At 43.8% G+C, this 16,492-nt stretch overlaps 1 protein-coding gene across 2 annotated transcripts in view; it reads left to right on the forward strand.

Moving 5' to 3' along the window:
* The window catches only part of ANKIB1 (ankyrin repeat and IBR domain containing 1), a 225,441-nt gene that overhangs the window by 173,183 nt on the left and 35,766 nt on the right, over positions 1-16,492 (forward strand). For both annotated transcript variants that reach the window (XM_068235266.1, XM_068235267.1), the window contains 2 exons: positions 4,708-4,852; positions 6,201-6,367. In XM_068235266.1, the coding sequence (XP_068091367.1) occupies positions 4,708-4,852; positions 6,201-6,367 (312 nt within the window). The remainder of the gene's footprint in view (positions 1-4,707; positions 4,853-6,200; positions 6,368-16,492) is intronic.

The raw sequence follows: 16,492 nt of genomic DNA on the forward strand, positions 1-16,492 counted from the left end.
GAGGTGAATTTATACTTACCTGGGGTTTCCTCCAGCCCCTTTTCGGCTGTGGGCTTCCTCGCTGTCCTGCATTCTGGGCTATTCAATACCCAACTGGCCCAGTCATGCTCCTCTGCGCATGCACTCAGAGCCGGGACAAGGTCTTCCAGCACCCAAGGCTGAGACTCCAAAAAGTGCGCCCCTCCTTCCCTCCCACCCCAGCTGTCACACACTGATTGCTATTAGACTGAGAGGCGTCCCAGCGCTCCCAACACTCTAATCTCTAGTTATCTGGCTTGCAGTCACTGTCATGTATTCCCTTTTCTTATTTTTATCTGCTTCAAACACAATAGGGGAATGATAGCTGAGTGAATTGTGTGCCCCTCCTACACTGCGCCCTGAGGCTGGAGCCTTTCTTGCCTCGGCCCAGCCCTGCATGCACTGTCCCAGCCCCCCTTCCCATTCACGATCATGCTCCTGTAGCTGGGAGCATTCTGCACAGGTTCAAGAAGCTCCCAACCATAACAATGCGACCAAGGACACGCATGCGCAGTAGTCAGCAACTACCGAAGCTGACTCCGGGAGAATGGAGTGGCCCAGCAGGACAGCGAGGGAGGCCACAGCCTACAGAGGGATGGAGGAAGCCCCAGGTAAGTATAAATGCTTGTGTTTTTTTTATTTCAGGTTTCCGTTAAACTATATTGTAGTTTAGAACATTGTTGTATGCGGACAACGGGTTTTTTTTCCCTAGGGTAATGTTGGCATGACGACGCTCGTTTGTGTGTGCCGACTTTAATCTAGCATATGTATGGACCATAAGAGACCTCCTTTACCTGCCAGAAATATCTCCTAATACATTTGTCTGTCTAGCTGCACGGCAGGTGGGAGACGATAAAATCATTATTTGTCATGTAATCTGGCGGCAGCCCTGGCAGAATACACGGCCCGCGTTCTCACAGACGCTCCAGAGTCCTCAGCGAGTCTGGCCGCCTCCAGCTTTTCCCGCTTCCTTTTATTGCAACTTTATTGAAAATGACATCTTCCTTCCCACACTTGAAAGACTTGCGTATGTCTGTCAGGGCTGAGGAGAGAGGAGCTGCATGATTCTCCACCTCAGGGGAATCCGCCTCCATCATGCAGAAACAAAACACAATATCAGGACACTCTGCCCAGCCTGGCCAGTGCCGGACGGAAATTAAAACCGAAATACAGCAATGCACCTTCCACAAGAAACATAATGGAATATTTAATGCTGGCCTGACACAAACCGGCATAGTTAATAATCGGAATCCCTGCTCTGAAGGCTTAAAGAGGAACTCCAGTGAAAATAATTTAATATAAAAAGGTGCTTAATTTTTACAATAATTATGTATAGATGATTTAGTCAGAGTTTGCTCATTGTAAAATCTTTCCTCTCCCAGATTCACATTCTGACATGTATTACATGGTGACATTGTTACTGTGGGCAGATTATGTAGCTGTTCTGGCTTTAACAGACAGCTATAAACAGCCATTTCCTGTGTGTGTCATTGTTACATTGTGGCAGTTTGCCCAGAGTACCGTACGGTACCAGAGCCTCTTGTGGGAGGGGTTTCAGCACAAAATCAGTCATACAGCGCCCCCTGATGGTCTGTTTGTGAAAATCATTATATTTTTCATGTAAAAGTGGGTATCAGCTACTGATTGGGATAAAGTTCAATTCTTGGTCGGAGTTTCTCTTTAAGGTAGCCATACATCTAGGGATGATGGGCAGATTCGAGCAAAAGACAACAGTGGCTTGCAAAAGTAGTTTTCCACATTTTGTCATATTACTGCTACAAACCTGAATCAATTTTATTGGAATTCCACGTGAAAGACCAATACAAAGTGGTGTACACGTGAGAAGTGGAACGAAAATGATACGTGATTCCAAACATTTTTTACAAATAAATAACTGCAAAGTGGGGTGTGCGTAATTATTCAGCCCCCTTTGGTCTGAGTGCAGTCAGTTTCCCATAGACATTGCCTGATGAGTGCTAATGACTAAATAGAGTGCACCTGTGTGTAATTTAATGTCAGTACAAATACAGCTGCTCTGTGACGGCCTCAGAGGTTGGTTGTCTAAGAGAATATTGGGAGCAACAACACCATGAAGTCCAAAGAACACACCAGACAGGTCAGGGATAAAGTTATTGAGAAATTTAATGCAGGCTTAAGCTACAAAAAGATTTCCAAAGCCTTGAACATCCCACGGAGCACTGTTCAAGCGATCATTCAGAAATGGAAGGAGTATGGCACAACTGTAAACCTACCAAGACAAGGCAGTCCACCTAAACTCACAGGCCGAACAAGGAGAGCGCTGATCAGAAATGCAATCAGGAGGCCCATGGTGACTGGACGAGCTGCAGAGATCTACAACTCAGGTGGGAGACTGTGTCCATAGGACAACTATTAGTCGTGCACAGTACAAAGTTGGCCTTTATGGAAGAGTGGCAAGAAAAAAAACAATTTTTAACAGAAAAGCATAAGAAGTCCCGTTTGCAGTTTGCCACAAGCTATATGGGGGACACAGCAAACGTGGAAGAAGGTGCTCTGGTCAGATGAGATCAACATTTTTGGCCAAAATGCAAAACTCTATGTGTGGCGGAAAACTAACACTGCACTTCACTCTGAACACGCCATTCCCGCTGTCAAATATGGTGGTGGCAGCATTATGCTCGGGGAGTGCATCTCTTCAGCAGGGACAGGGAAGCTGGTCAGAGTTGATGGAAAGATGGATGGAGCCAAATACAGGGCAATCTTGGAAGAAAACCCCTTGGGGTCTGCAAAAGACTTGACTGGGGTGGAGGTTCACCTTCCAGCAGGCCAACGACCCTAAACAAAGCCAGGGCAACAATGGAATGGTTTACAACAAAACATATCTATGTGTTAGAATGGCCCAGTCAAAGTCCAGATCTAAATCCAATCGATGTGGCAAGATCTGAAAACTGCTGTTCACAAACGCTGTCCATCTAATCTGACTGAGCTGGAGCTGTTTTGCAAAGAAGAATGGGCAAGGATTTCAGTCTCTAGATGTGCAAAGCTGGTAGAGACATACCCTAAAAGTCTGGCAGCTGTAATTGCAGCAAAAGGTGGTTCTACAAAGTATTGACTCAGGGGGCTGAACAATTACGCACACCGCACTTTGCAGTTATTTGTAAAAAATGTTTGGAATCATGTATGATTTTCGTTCCACTTCTCACGTGTACACCACTTTGTATTGGTCTTTCACGTGGAATTCCAAAAAAATTGATTCATGTTTGTGGCAGTAATGTGACAAAATGTGGAAAACTTCAAGGGGGCCGAATACTTTTGCAAGCCACTGTATTATACTGACTAGTAAAGTGCAAGTCCAAGCTGCATGAAGTTAACATCTCATTAACTATTTTTAATCACTACATAACAATATTAAGGAAATATGTTTTTATTATAAACTCTTTTATTTCCCTGGATAGTTTAATTAGTTTTCACCTTTTCTCTGTTGTTTCCTCCCTTCTATCACCTCCCGAATAGGGATGGCCCAGCCTAGGAGAAGCATGTGATCAGTCTGATCAGCTGATAGATTTGTAAGCCTCTGATTTGCTGTGATGAGTTCCTGGTTTAACACATGATCAGAACCAGCAAATCAGAACCTTACAAATCTATCAGCTGATCAGACTGATCACATGCTTCTCCATGAGTTCTCCTAAGCAGGGGGCATCCCTACTCCAAAATGGCTGATAGTTACCGAAAGCTCCAGGCTGGAGATACTGAACATCTCACTTGTGTTTCCGCATGCTCTAATCTTTGTGAATGACATTTTTGAGGTGTTTACCTCACTGGTCGGTAACTTCAGTTTTCCATACAGTAACAGGCTTAGTGAATTGACCCTTCAAAAAATGTTTGATAAAATCAGCTGTTTTCTGCCTTACTGAGTGTGGTGAGGCTTCGTGAATTGAGGCCTTTGTGTCAAAAGAAAGTACCGAATGCACAATAAAGACGGGGAAACGGGTTTTGTATTCTGATTACTACAGAATTTCAGTCTGACACAACATAAAAGTTACAGTCTGACTCCATACAAAACGTATTTCCCCGTTTTTATTGTGCAACCAGTACTTCCTTTTGACACAGAGGCCTCAATTCACTAAGCCACACCCACACTCTGTAAAGCAGATACCCCCTTTTTACATGAGAAATCTATTCCTTTTCACAAACAGATTATCAGGGGTCTCTGTATGGCTGATATTGTGGTGAAACCCCTCCCACAGGAAACTGAGGACCATGGTCCTGGCAGTTTCCTGTCTGTGAACCTCGTTGCATTGTGGGAAATCACAGCTGTTTAGAGCTGTTTCCAACTGCCAAAAATGCAAGCAGCAGCTACTACCAGTGACATCACCTGCCAGCAGTAAAAATGTCACCATGTGGTAAATGTCAGAATGTAAATCAGGGAGAGGAAAGCTTTTACAATGGGCAAACACTGACTAAATCATTTATACAGAATTTTATTATAAAAATGAAGCACTTTTTTGAATACATTATTTTCACTGGAGTTCCTTTTTAACTCTCTTTTAGGAGGAGAAATAAAAAAAAGGAACACAGCCTAGTTATTTGTGTGCTTGGCACGATACATACATATGTCTATCTCATCATGTCACCTCGGATGTCCTGTAAATGTGGGTGTGATAAAATAAGCACTTTGACGAAATTCGTTGTTTTTTTTTTGTTTCTTAGGTTTTTAAACCTTAAAATTCAGGAGGGTGAAGCCCACAACATCTTCTGCCCAGCCTATGACTGTTTCCAGCTGGTTCCTGTGGAGGTCATAGAGAGTGTGGTATCCAAGGAGATGGACAAGAGGTACCTCCTGTTTGATATTAAGGTGAGTCCACCTCATTCTGAGCCCCAGTAGAGCGTAATACATTATTCAGGATGCCTCATTTTTTCAGTAATTTTCCAGGTTTTAGCATCAGAAACACTTCCTATCTCTACAAATTGCTGCATATTGGTATGTAACCCCCACCCTCCCAGTGATGTCATAGCCTAGGCTGGTTAGCTATGCAGAATCCTCCTCCCAGAGCATTTTGGGAGACCCAAGTATTTTGCCAGCCAGCTTTGCAACAATGATTATGCAAAGATGACGCTACCTGTGATAGTAAGGATTTTATAATGGGCAAATACGGACTAAATTTATAAATTAATATTATGAAAAAAGCAATTTTATTCATTACAGTATTTTCACTACAGTTTTTCTGGATGGAGGGTGTCCCCAATTTTCTCTTAAAGAGAACCTGAAGTGAAAATAAATACTTATTTTTACCTGCTATTTAGCTTAAAGAGAACCCGAGGTGGGGTTCTGACAATGATATCTGCACACAGAGGCTGGGTCTGCCTATACAGCCCAGCCTCTGTTGCTATCCCAATCCCTCCTAAGTTCCCCCTGCGCTCTGCTGTCCCCCATAATTCACAGCCGCGCTGTCGACGCGCACCGTGTCGCAGCAGGCTTTGTTTACCTCTTTGCTGTCACTCTCGCTGCTCCCCCCGCCTCCTGCATAGCTCCGTTCCCCGCCCGCGTCCCTTCCCTCCCCGCTGATTGGATGCGGGGGGAGCGGCAAATGTGACAGTAAAGAGGTAAACACAGCCCGCTGCGTGTTGACAGCTCATCTGTGATTTATGGGGGCCAGTAGAGCGCAGGGGGAACTTAGGAGGGATTGGGATAGCAACAGAGGTTGACTTCAGTAGAGACAGAGCTAAAGCGCAAAGCTCTGCCTCTACCAGTGAGCGCTCCCCGACTTTTGCCCTGAGGATTCGGGGGGGGGGGGGGCATATAAAGCCCTTGTTCTGCCACGGAAATGCGTTTTCACCTCTGCTCATATTGCTTAAGCTAAATAGCAGATAAAAGGTATTTATTTTTGCTTCAGACTCTCTTTAAGTCGGTATCCAGGAAATCAATCCTTCTGTTAACTGTCCCCCCGCCCTGCACAGTGTGGCCAGGACTTTCCCCTCATGCTGCGACCCCTCCAGCCCGCTAAAACGGCCCTGAGCAGGCACCGGGGGGGGGAGGGGTGTCAGAATCTCTGCAGGGGAACCCGGTGGCTACCAAGGTACGCCCCTGATCCCTATCAATAATGTTTTGGTCCTTCTCATACAGCGAGTCTTATAAAAATATATAGATTTCTTTATCAAGTCGATAATACTTATCTGTGGGTTGGTTTTCCCTATAACTTCAGGCATTTGTGGAGAACAACACTGCGATCCGATGGTGCCCAACAGCAGCCTGCGAGCGGGCCGTGCGACTGAAGAAGCAAGGAACAAACACTTCCGGGTCCGACACCCTCACCTTCCCCCTGCTGCGAGCTCCCGCCGTGGACTGCGGCAAAGGGCACCTGTTTTGCTGGTGGGTGCATTTTTACTATTATTATTAAAAACCCATTAGCAGCTTTATTAGTTATCTCATTTGAGATACCGGTAAGTGCTATGCTTTTGACCTCAGCCAGCAGAACTCGTGCTGTAAATTCTTGGAATGCTTTAGCCTCTCTCTACTAGCAGAAAATATAGAAACCTAAAGCAGAAGTCTTTGTTATTGTCTCACACTGCCCCCTAGTGACAAGTGGCCATAAATACACATTACAGCAGTACTAATTAGAAGCAAGGAAATGTAGGAAAGGTATAAAAAAAATGTACTAACATAAATTGGCCTGGAGAACTTGCAAACCTCAAAATAAATTGGCTGCTAAAGGACTGATTAATGGGATAGTCAATTCTGAGTTGGTGCAGGATTATGCATATTTTATATGTAAATGTATGCATCTTGAAAATAGACCAGTTTAATCCCGCCAAGGTAGAATTTGATCGGTCCATTTTCAAAATGCATCATTTTGCATACAAAACTTGAATAATCTTGCATCCATCCTGGAAATATTTGCATCTCACTGACCATCTGTAGTACCTGCTAGTGCTACACTTTCTATTACTTTGCATCCATGACTTGCATAGGTAGAGTATGTGGGGAGAGGCGTTGATTGACGTACTGTACTTACTAGAGCAGAGACCAGCAAGACTGCAACAATAGTGATGGTCCTGTCTAGGAGAAGCATGTGATCAGTTTGGTCAGGTGATAGATATACAAGTCTCTGATTTGCTAGTCATGATCGTGTGCTAAAGCAGGATGATTACAACAAATCAGAGCTTTACAAATCTATCAGTTGATCAAACAATGCTTCTTGATGTGTCTCCTAGACATGACCATCACTGTGCAACAGATTAATGTCACCAGAAGGGAGACTCCGCATATTTCTCTGCTGGACTCGAGTGATGAGTGACCTTCACCCAGAGAATCAAGAATCAGGCCATAGAGACCCTTAAAGTATATGGGGGGGGGGGGGGGGGGCACTAGGGGTTGGAAGAAACCCAGGTGAATATATCTAATATCTGTTTGTGGGCAGGACTGAAATAAACAGTAAATCATTCCTTTGTTATTAGTGACACCTATCTACATTATATAGCTCCGGCCTCCACACCAATTTTGTTACAAAAAGCTGATACACAATAAAACCCCATTCAGGAAGTAGACTTTCACACAGGCTGTAATCAGAGACTTCTGAAAAGCTTTCTATTGTTGCTGGCTAAAAGCTCTATAGGTATATGGTGTTTACAGAATGACAGACTCTTAGTTTCTCTTTAAGTGCGCACCTCTCCTTCCCTGCCTCTCAGGCTGGTATCTTTTATCTACATTTATTCTGTTCTTTGTTTTTCCGTCATTAATCTTTAAGGCAACGGCAGATGCTTCTTCCTCTAATTTCAGCAATTTATCTTTCATTTCTCTGAATGTGTGCCAGCAAACAAATGTCATCAGCAAAGTGTGGATCCTGGAGTCTGTCGCCCAGCCCTGGCCGCAGTCTTCTGCTGACGTCTCTATCTGAAATATGATCCAACACCAGCAGAAACTAGACTGGGAATGGTTTACTTTAAAGAGACACTAAAGTGGAAATAAATTATGATATAATGAATCGGTTGTGTAGTACGGATAATTACTAGAAGCAAAGAAAATATTCTCATATTTTTATTATCAGTTACGGTATATAGTGTTTTTTATAACATTTCATCATTCTCTAATATTTGCAGTTTACACACTACTCAGCATTCTAAATGATTTTACAGTGCAGGCCAGTGAACTATTGAACTGTTCTCTGCAGAGAAAAAGAACATACAGTGACTGACTGATGAGATAACAAGCTTCAGAAGACAGAGCTCTCTGCGACTTTGAAAGTGGTAGAGCTCAATGGCTCTTTTGCATAGATAACAACTGGAGTTTCTTAACTCTCCCTGTACTGGAAACAATATTAGACTTAAGTCTTTGCTACTAATGTTTTATTTCTTAGCTGTACTACACATACAAATCATTACATCACCATTTTTTCAATAGTGTGGATAACGGGTTAGAACCTTTTAGTGGTGTTTTATTGCTGTCAGTTTCCCCATTGCAGACATTTTCCTTCACTTCCTCTCCCTTTCTATAGACATTTAGGAGTTAGTATGGTTGAGGTGAGCCAGTGTGAAAGTCCATATATGTCTACAATTTAAAGAGGAACAGTAACAAAGGATTGAACTTCATCCCAATCAGTAGCTGATGCCCCCTTTCCCACCAGAAATATTTACCTTTTCTCCAACAGATCATCAGGGGGGTCTGTATGGCTGATATTGTGGGGAAACCTAGGTCCTGACATCACACTGTGGGAGCTTTTGTTGCATTGTGGGAAATAGCAGCTTTCTAACTGTCTAGCAACCACTATCTCCCTCTGTGCATATGTGTATTTATAAAACAAAACAACCTTTTAGCCTATCACATTAAGGGGTGTGGTTATAGTTAATGGCAGTTGATTCTGTCTGTTGTTTCTTTTTTAATGTCTGCCAATAGTAAAGATGATGACATGAAGGTTGATTGTAGATCAACCAATATGAATAAATGACATGGTGAATATCAATCAATTCTTGATTTTTCTTCTATTTTTTACCTATTGATTTATTTTTTCTCCTTTTCGCTAACGTTCCTCTTTAAAGCATTCTAATTGGCCCGATAGTGTGGGCATATTATTACTACAACCTGTCTGAACCCTGCAGATTGAGAGGGTGCTGTCTACCAAATCCTGTTAGCAGAATTTCCCTATGGACTTTCACGCTGACTCACCTTAACCATACTAGCACTGACTTTTATGGTTTTAGAATATAAGCTGGTAGTCTGGGTGAAGGAGACACTGTAATAAAAACTTGCCGCCTGGCGGGGATCAGGATCCGACCACTCATGCGACATTGCAGAGCCGAGGCTATACATATGCGTTGCTAGCCTGCAGGCTACCGATGTGTATTGTTGCTATGCGAAGGAGGGCCAACGGGGCGGTGCATGAGTGACATCATGCAGTGGGCGGGATGAGTAGAGAGAACAATGCTTTTGGCCACTTGGGCGAATCGGTTCGGCTGGCAGAAATGTCGGGCATCAATGGTCGCTATACTTGCGCCAGATTCTCAGCAGAAGCATGCTGGGAGATGTAGTTATTACATCTTCCTACCAGAAGGTGTAAACACATTAAAGACTACGGTACATCTCCAGGGCATGCACTAACTGCTTTGGACACCGTAGACGCTACATCTCCTGGCATCCACTAGTGACCAGGGACACTACATGACCCGAAATTAACTAGCAGATGGGGACACTACATCTCTGAGCATGCACTAGCGGCCGTGGAAACTACATCACCCAGCGTGCACTAACAGTCAGGGATGCTACATCTAGCATGCACATCTCTCGGCATGTACTAGCGGTCGTAGGCATGCTCTACATCATTGGCACATCGAACCTGTGGGTCTGCAGCATTGTGGCATTGACAGAACGAAGATGGATGCCATCAAATAGACCTACAGATCAGGTCAACTCTGCTCCCACAAAGCAAGAATCATTTACGAACCTCCCTTAGGGGTAGGTTTGTTTTAAATATTTTGACCTAACAGGTGCTCAGTTCCCTTTAACTCTTCCCCATTCAACATAAAATGTTGAATTTGATTCGGACCATCCGAATACTTCCCATTACCGTGGCTCTGCACCAAACACGCGGACAGGGTCAGGAGGAGGTCACTGCCGTGCGTGCGGCGGTCCGATACTTCCTCCTTCCAAACCAGAAGGAGGAAGTATCGTAGTCACATGAAATTCAAGTCCTGATCCTGTCCACTCATTCGGTGCTGAACACTACTTACAGGATGTGATGTAAATTCTCATAGATGGAGAAATACAACAGCAATAAAAGTTCTAGATGTTTCTTTAAACCCCCCCCCCCCTTACAACACTGTCCAAAATTAATTTATATATTCCCCCCACCCACCCACACCCCAGGAACTGGATTCTGAAAGTCTTTTGTATAGTTTAGTCCTTGCTCGGTTCCTCCTCTCTAAGCTGTGAGTCATTCTGTGCCGGCAGCGGTAAGGGGCGAGTGTCGCACTTGACATGACACGACTCGGTGTGAGATAAAAGCCGGCTATTGTGCTCTGCCTCTTGCTAACTGCAGGAGGCCAGCCACACGCTTCCTGCCCTCGGTTAGACTGTTCATCATTTATAAGTGTTTACAGGGAAATAATAGATGGGACATAGAAGGCTTTGCGTGGATCCCCACACATGCTGTCCTCTTGGCTCGTGGCCTGAAAGTCATGTTCTAAACATGCTGAATTTCTTCTCCAGCACACCTGAAGGTGCTCCAGGCAATGACATGACACATGCAATGGTTATAAGCCTGAAGCCAGTCTCTGTTACTCGATCCAGTTGCACCGGAGGGTAATTCTCATGTGGGTTATGCTGCCATAGTGTTGGAATGTAGCCTGTGCCGCTGGTATTGGAATGTAGCCTTTGTCGCTGGTCCCATAGCACACCTGTTACATCATTCTGGGATCTGGTGACACAACCAGCATGAATAATTTAATAATTGATTGCAGAGACAGCCGAGGCCAAAGCAGGACAAGAGTAAAGCCGGGAACAGGTTACTGGCATGTTTGCACTGAGGACTTTTTCCACGTCCAGTTTTTCCACCCACATAGCAGATAAATAACATACTGTATGTCAGAGGCTATTGAAAAAAATAGCAATGCCTCCAACTTAGTGGTAAGCAGTTTGGTCATGTGACTGCTGCTGCCCTTCCCCCCTCTTATCCTGTGTCAAGAGATCGCTTGGCTTCCAGTAGGAAGAGCTGTAGCCAAGTTGCCACTCCCCTGCTCACCTAATCCAACCTCCTGAGGGAGGCCTGGCAGAGCTGCCATTACCATTGTAGGGAATAGATATGGGTGGTGGAGTCGTTAGAAGGGGTGTGGCTCCAATGGGAGGTTGCCGAGTAACCTGAGAGGGGAAACATTGGCGGCGCTTCCAAACAGGCTGCACCCAAATTGACTACCTGCAATAGATGTGCAGAGCCCCACAATGTGGACTAAAATATACAACTTGCATTCAAAGCAGGTACACCAAAGGAGGACGTTAGCTTCAGTATAAATAATATGTGCACAAATTATTCCCTACTAGACTTCCCCACGGCGATGACGAGTCCTCTCGGGGAAGACCTACCGCTAGTCTAATTCAGTTGCTGTCTACAATTCATTTCCAGCCTATGCGCGCTGTCATTTGTTTGATGTCTGTTTGAGAGAAATGTGTATACCATTTTATGATTAGCAGCACTAGGAAAAAATCGTGTTTTTATCGTTAGACTAGTGGTACATCTTCCCCGAGAGGACCCGTCACCGCCGTGGGGAAGTCTAGTAGGGAATAATTTGTGCACATATTATTTATACTGAAGCTAACGTCCTCCTTTGCTGTACCTGTTTTGAATGCATGTTGTGTATTTTAGTCCACATTGTGGAGCTCTGCACATCTATTGCAGGTAGTCAATTCGGGTGCAGCCTCTGTTTGAAGACGCTGCCAATGTCTCCTGCTGTACAAAACTCATGTAAGTATACTAATGGCTAGCTGCGTCCATGTGCTTCAATTTGCAATCAAATTATAGATTAGGACTAGTACATGATTTGCATCTGATTTGCATTCAAGGCATGTATTTAGCCCCTGTGGGGCTCTGCATGCCTCTGTTGGTCTACAATTCAGTTGCAGCCTGAGCGCTGTCATTTGTTTGATGTCTGTTTGAGAGAAACCTGAGAGGGGGAGCCTGCCATTCACTTGACCAAACAGCAGCAATACTAGTCCTGTGACTGCGCTGCTTGTCGGTACATGCTCTGGATAACTTGTGATATATGTTAGGACTCTGGGGAGGAGGACTGATGATAGAAAGGAACATTTAGGGAGAACTCCAAGAAGTGTTTTTGAACAGAGTGCTGATTTTACAATGTGCAAAATGTATTCATTACTTAATTTTTGTTCCTGTTTACGATTCTGTTCAATGTTTCCATACACTCTGCAAAAAGCCAAGCATCATGTTTGTAGAATAATCATTGCTAAACTATCGGCCAGAATGATCACAGATTATTGTTTTGGGTGATTTTTTTTTCAGCATGTAGGAAACGTTCGGCTGCTCTTATGCTAGGTACACATGATGAGATATTCTGGCAGATTTCCTGCCAGATCGATTATATCCAACAAGTCCGATCTGATGGAATCCGATCAATGTAAAATTGATTGGAAATCAGATCGGACAGGTTATAATTGATCTGGCAGGTAATCTCATCGTGTGTACCTAGCATCAGTAGAGCCTGCTATTTCACTTTATTGTCTTTATCATCTTGGCTCTTCCTGTTCAGTAAACCAGCACCTATTCAGTAAGGAGTCCTTGTGCAAGACTCCCTAACACTGCTGCTGCTTACTGAGCGTGCCTTTGTGGCTGCAGCTCTGGCGCTTTGAGTCGGCCAGGAGAAAAGCGCAATATAAATGTTATTTGTCTTGTCTTATTTATATCTTATTTACTAAGTAAGTGCTGCTTGGGTGTCCTCTCCAAGCTATAGAACACTGTACAGTGCAGCAGAGTGGGGGTGCTCTGAACCAGCGATGGCACCCCCATAGTGATTATAAAGCATATCCAAAGCAAGTGGCGTAGCAATTTGAGATGCAGCGCTTGCGACCGCACCAGGGCCCCTAGACCATCTTATTAGCTTTGCATTGGTGCTATGCTGGTAGTGAACACCTCTATATGTGCATCGAATATTGCTAATCCTTAAAGGACATCCGAGGTGAAAATAAACTGATGAGAAAAACATTGTATCTGTCCTCCTTCTCCTAAAAATGGCTTTTTTTTTTAGACATCCCACAGTTTTATTCTATATTTAAATCTAGTTTTTACTGTTTCATTGTCTCTGCTCAATGACACCTTCATTGAAGTATGCCAGAGCTCATATCTCTGAATTATTGACCCCTTTTATCTCTTTCCTGCTCTCAGAAGCCATTTACTGACAGGAAAGTGTTTTATGGCTGTAATTACTTATCACTGAGGGTTATGTTATAGTCTGACCCAGTCCAACCAGATCCCGACCTGGACAGAAACTGTCACTTTACATACCTGATGTTTAACTCTTTCAGGCAGAGAAAAAAAAAGGAACACAGCCTAGTTATTTGTGTGCTTGGCACTGTACATACACATGTCTATCTCAACATGTTACGTTACCTCTGTTGTCCTTTGTCCATACTCTGATTACACATCTCTGATACTGCAGCTGTCCTTGGTTGGTTTGGGGGCTTAACATCAATAGAGTGCTTGGAGCCTAATGTAAAACCCGCACTGGAGCCCCAAGCACCTTAGTTACGCCACTGTCCAAAGCCTTGCCAACTACACTAACTTTAGCTCTTTTAGGGATAGCTTTATGTTAAACTGCCACCTTGTTCTAGGGGGCTTAATTATCGCTTACTAGCTGATTGCCCGGCGTTGCCCGGGTATGTATTTGGCTGGTGTTGGCTCCGCACACTTTCTAACCCTAACACACAAACACTCAATGACCAAGTTTGTGAGCTTTGGGGTCCTTGGCATCAATAATTTGTATATTCCCATAGAAATTAAACAAATCAGATTGGCTGTTTGTGGCTTCACCCCTCTCCAGCATTTGAACCCCAGTCACCCAATGACCAACTGTAGCAGGTTTGAGACATCTGCTATTAACATTGTAAAAATAGCATCATTTTAAATATTCCACTTGAAAATTAACAGGTGAATTTTGATTGGCTATTATAGGCTCCACCCACTTCCCTTAATATTAATCTGGGCAAAGTTTGGGAACCCTGCCATAAACAGTGTAAGAATGGCTGCAGTTTACATTTTCCCAGTGAAATTTGTTTTGGGCTCCGCCCACTGTTTGTAACTTGGACACACAGTCATTCAGTGACCAAGTTTGTGAGCTTTCGGGTCCTTGGCATCAATAATTTGTATTTTCCCATGAAATGAAACAAATCTGATTCACTGTTTGTGGCTCTGTCCCCTTTTCTGAATTTGAACCCCAGTGACCCAATTACCAACTGTACCAGGTTTGAGGCTTGTGCCATTAACAGTGCAAGAATGGCAGCAATTTTAATATTCTCCTTGAAAAGCGACATGTAATTTTGGATTGGCATTTTTAAGCTCCAGACACTTTTCTGAAGATTAATCCCAGTCACCCAGTAACCAGCTGTGCAAAGTTCGAAAACCCTGCCATTAACAGTGAAGAAAGGCTGCAGTTTACAATTTCCCAGAAAAATCTGTTTTTAACTCCACCCACTTCTTTTAACCTTGACACAGTCACTCAATGATTATGGACCAAGAAGCAGTTGTAGTGTGGCACTCCCTATAATGATATAGGCAATGTGCGGGAGGAAACAATTGAAGCTAAGGACCACTCTTCGCCTCCACAAACCCTTCAATGAGATCCGAGGAATGCTGGGACTTGTGCTCCGCCAATATTCATGGCAGGAAGAGTTTTGAACTCCACCCACTTTTTGTAACCTTGACACACAGTCACCCAATGACCAAGTTTGTGAGGGTTCCTGGCATCAAATTGTGTGACTGGAAGCAGTTTATCCAGCAAAGAAATCTGGCTGTTTGTGGCTCCACCCCTTTACTGAATTTGAACCCCAGACACTTAACGACCAACTGTACCAGGTTTGAGGCCTCTGCCATTAACAGTGTAAGAATGACTGCAGTTTCAATATTCCCCTTGAAAATCAATAGGTGAATTTTGATTGGCTACTGTAGGCTCCACCCACTTTCCTGAATATTAGTCCCAGTCATCCAGTGACCAACTGTGACACCCACCCACCCAGTTTGAGAACCCTGCCAATAACAGAATGGCTGAAATCAATCTAACGAATCTGATTGGCTGTTTGTGGCTCCACCCCTTTAGTGAATTTGGACCCCAGTCACCCAATGACTGACTGTATAAGGTTTGAGGCCTCTGCCATTAACAGTGTAAGAATGGTAGCAATGTGAATATTCCCCTTGAAAATCAATAGGTACATTTTGATTGGCTGTTTTAGGCTCAACCCACATTTCTGAATATTCATCCCAGTCACCCAGTGGCTAATTGTGTAAAGTTTGGGAACGCTGCAATGTAAAAAATTTAGTTGTTGGCACCGCCCACTTTTTCTAACCTTGACATACAGTCACTCAATTATCAAGTTTATCAGCTTTGGGGTCCTTGGTATTAATACTTTGTATATTCCCATTGAAAAATAAACAAATCTGGCTGTTTGAGGCTCCACCCCCTTTCTGAATTTAAACCCCAGTCACCCAGTGACCAATTGTACCAGGTTTGAGGCATCTGCTATTAACATTATAAGAGAATGGTAGCAGCTTAAATATTCCCTTTGAAAATCAAAAGGTGAATTTTAATTGGCTGTTGTAGGCTCCACCCACCTTCCAAAATCTTAATCGCATTCACCCAGTGACCAACTGTGCAAAGTTTGAGAGCCCTGCCATTAACGATGTAAGAATGGCTGCAGTTTATATTTTCCCAGGGAAATGTGCATTTGGCTCCACCCACTTTATGTAACCTTGACACACAGTCACTCAATGACCAAGTTTGTGAGCTTTCAGGTTCCTGGCATAAAAAATGTGTGAATGGAAGCAGTGTATCCACCAACGAAATCTGATTGGCTGTTTGTGGCCCCGCCCCTTTAGTGAATTTGGACCCCAGTCACCCAATGACCGACTGTAGCAAGTTTGAAGCCTCTGCCATTAACAGTGTAAGAATAGCAGCAGTTTAAATATTCCCCTTGAAAATCAATAGGTGAATTTTGATTGGCTGTTGTAGGCTCCACCCACTTTTTTGAATCTTAATCGCAGTCACCCAGTGACCAACTGTGACAAGTTTGAGAACCCTGCCATTAACAGTCTAAGAATGGCTGCAGTTTACATTTTCCCATGTAAAATGAATGGCTGAAATTTGATTGGCTGTTTTATGCTCCGCCCACTTTTCCTGGATTTGTAACCTCGGTCACCAAGTGACCACCTGTGCCAAGTGTGGGGACTCTGGCTTGATTACTGTGAGAATGGCAGCCTTTTACATTTTTTCCATTGACTTGAATGGG

The sequence above is a fragment of the Hyperolius riggenbachi genome, chromosome 5 (genome assembly GCF_040937935.1).
Source record: "Hyperolius riggenbachi isolate aHypRig1 chromosome 5, aHypRig1.pri, whole genome shotgun sequence".
Taxonomy (NCBI): domain Eukaryota; kingdom Metazoa; phylum Chordata; class Amphibia; order Anura; family Hyperoliidae; genus Hyperolius; species Hyperolius riggenbachi.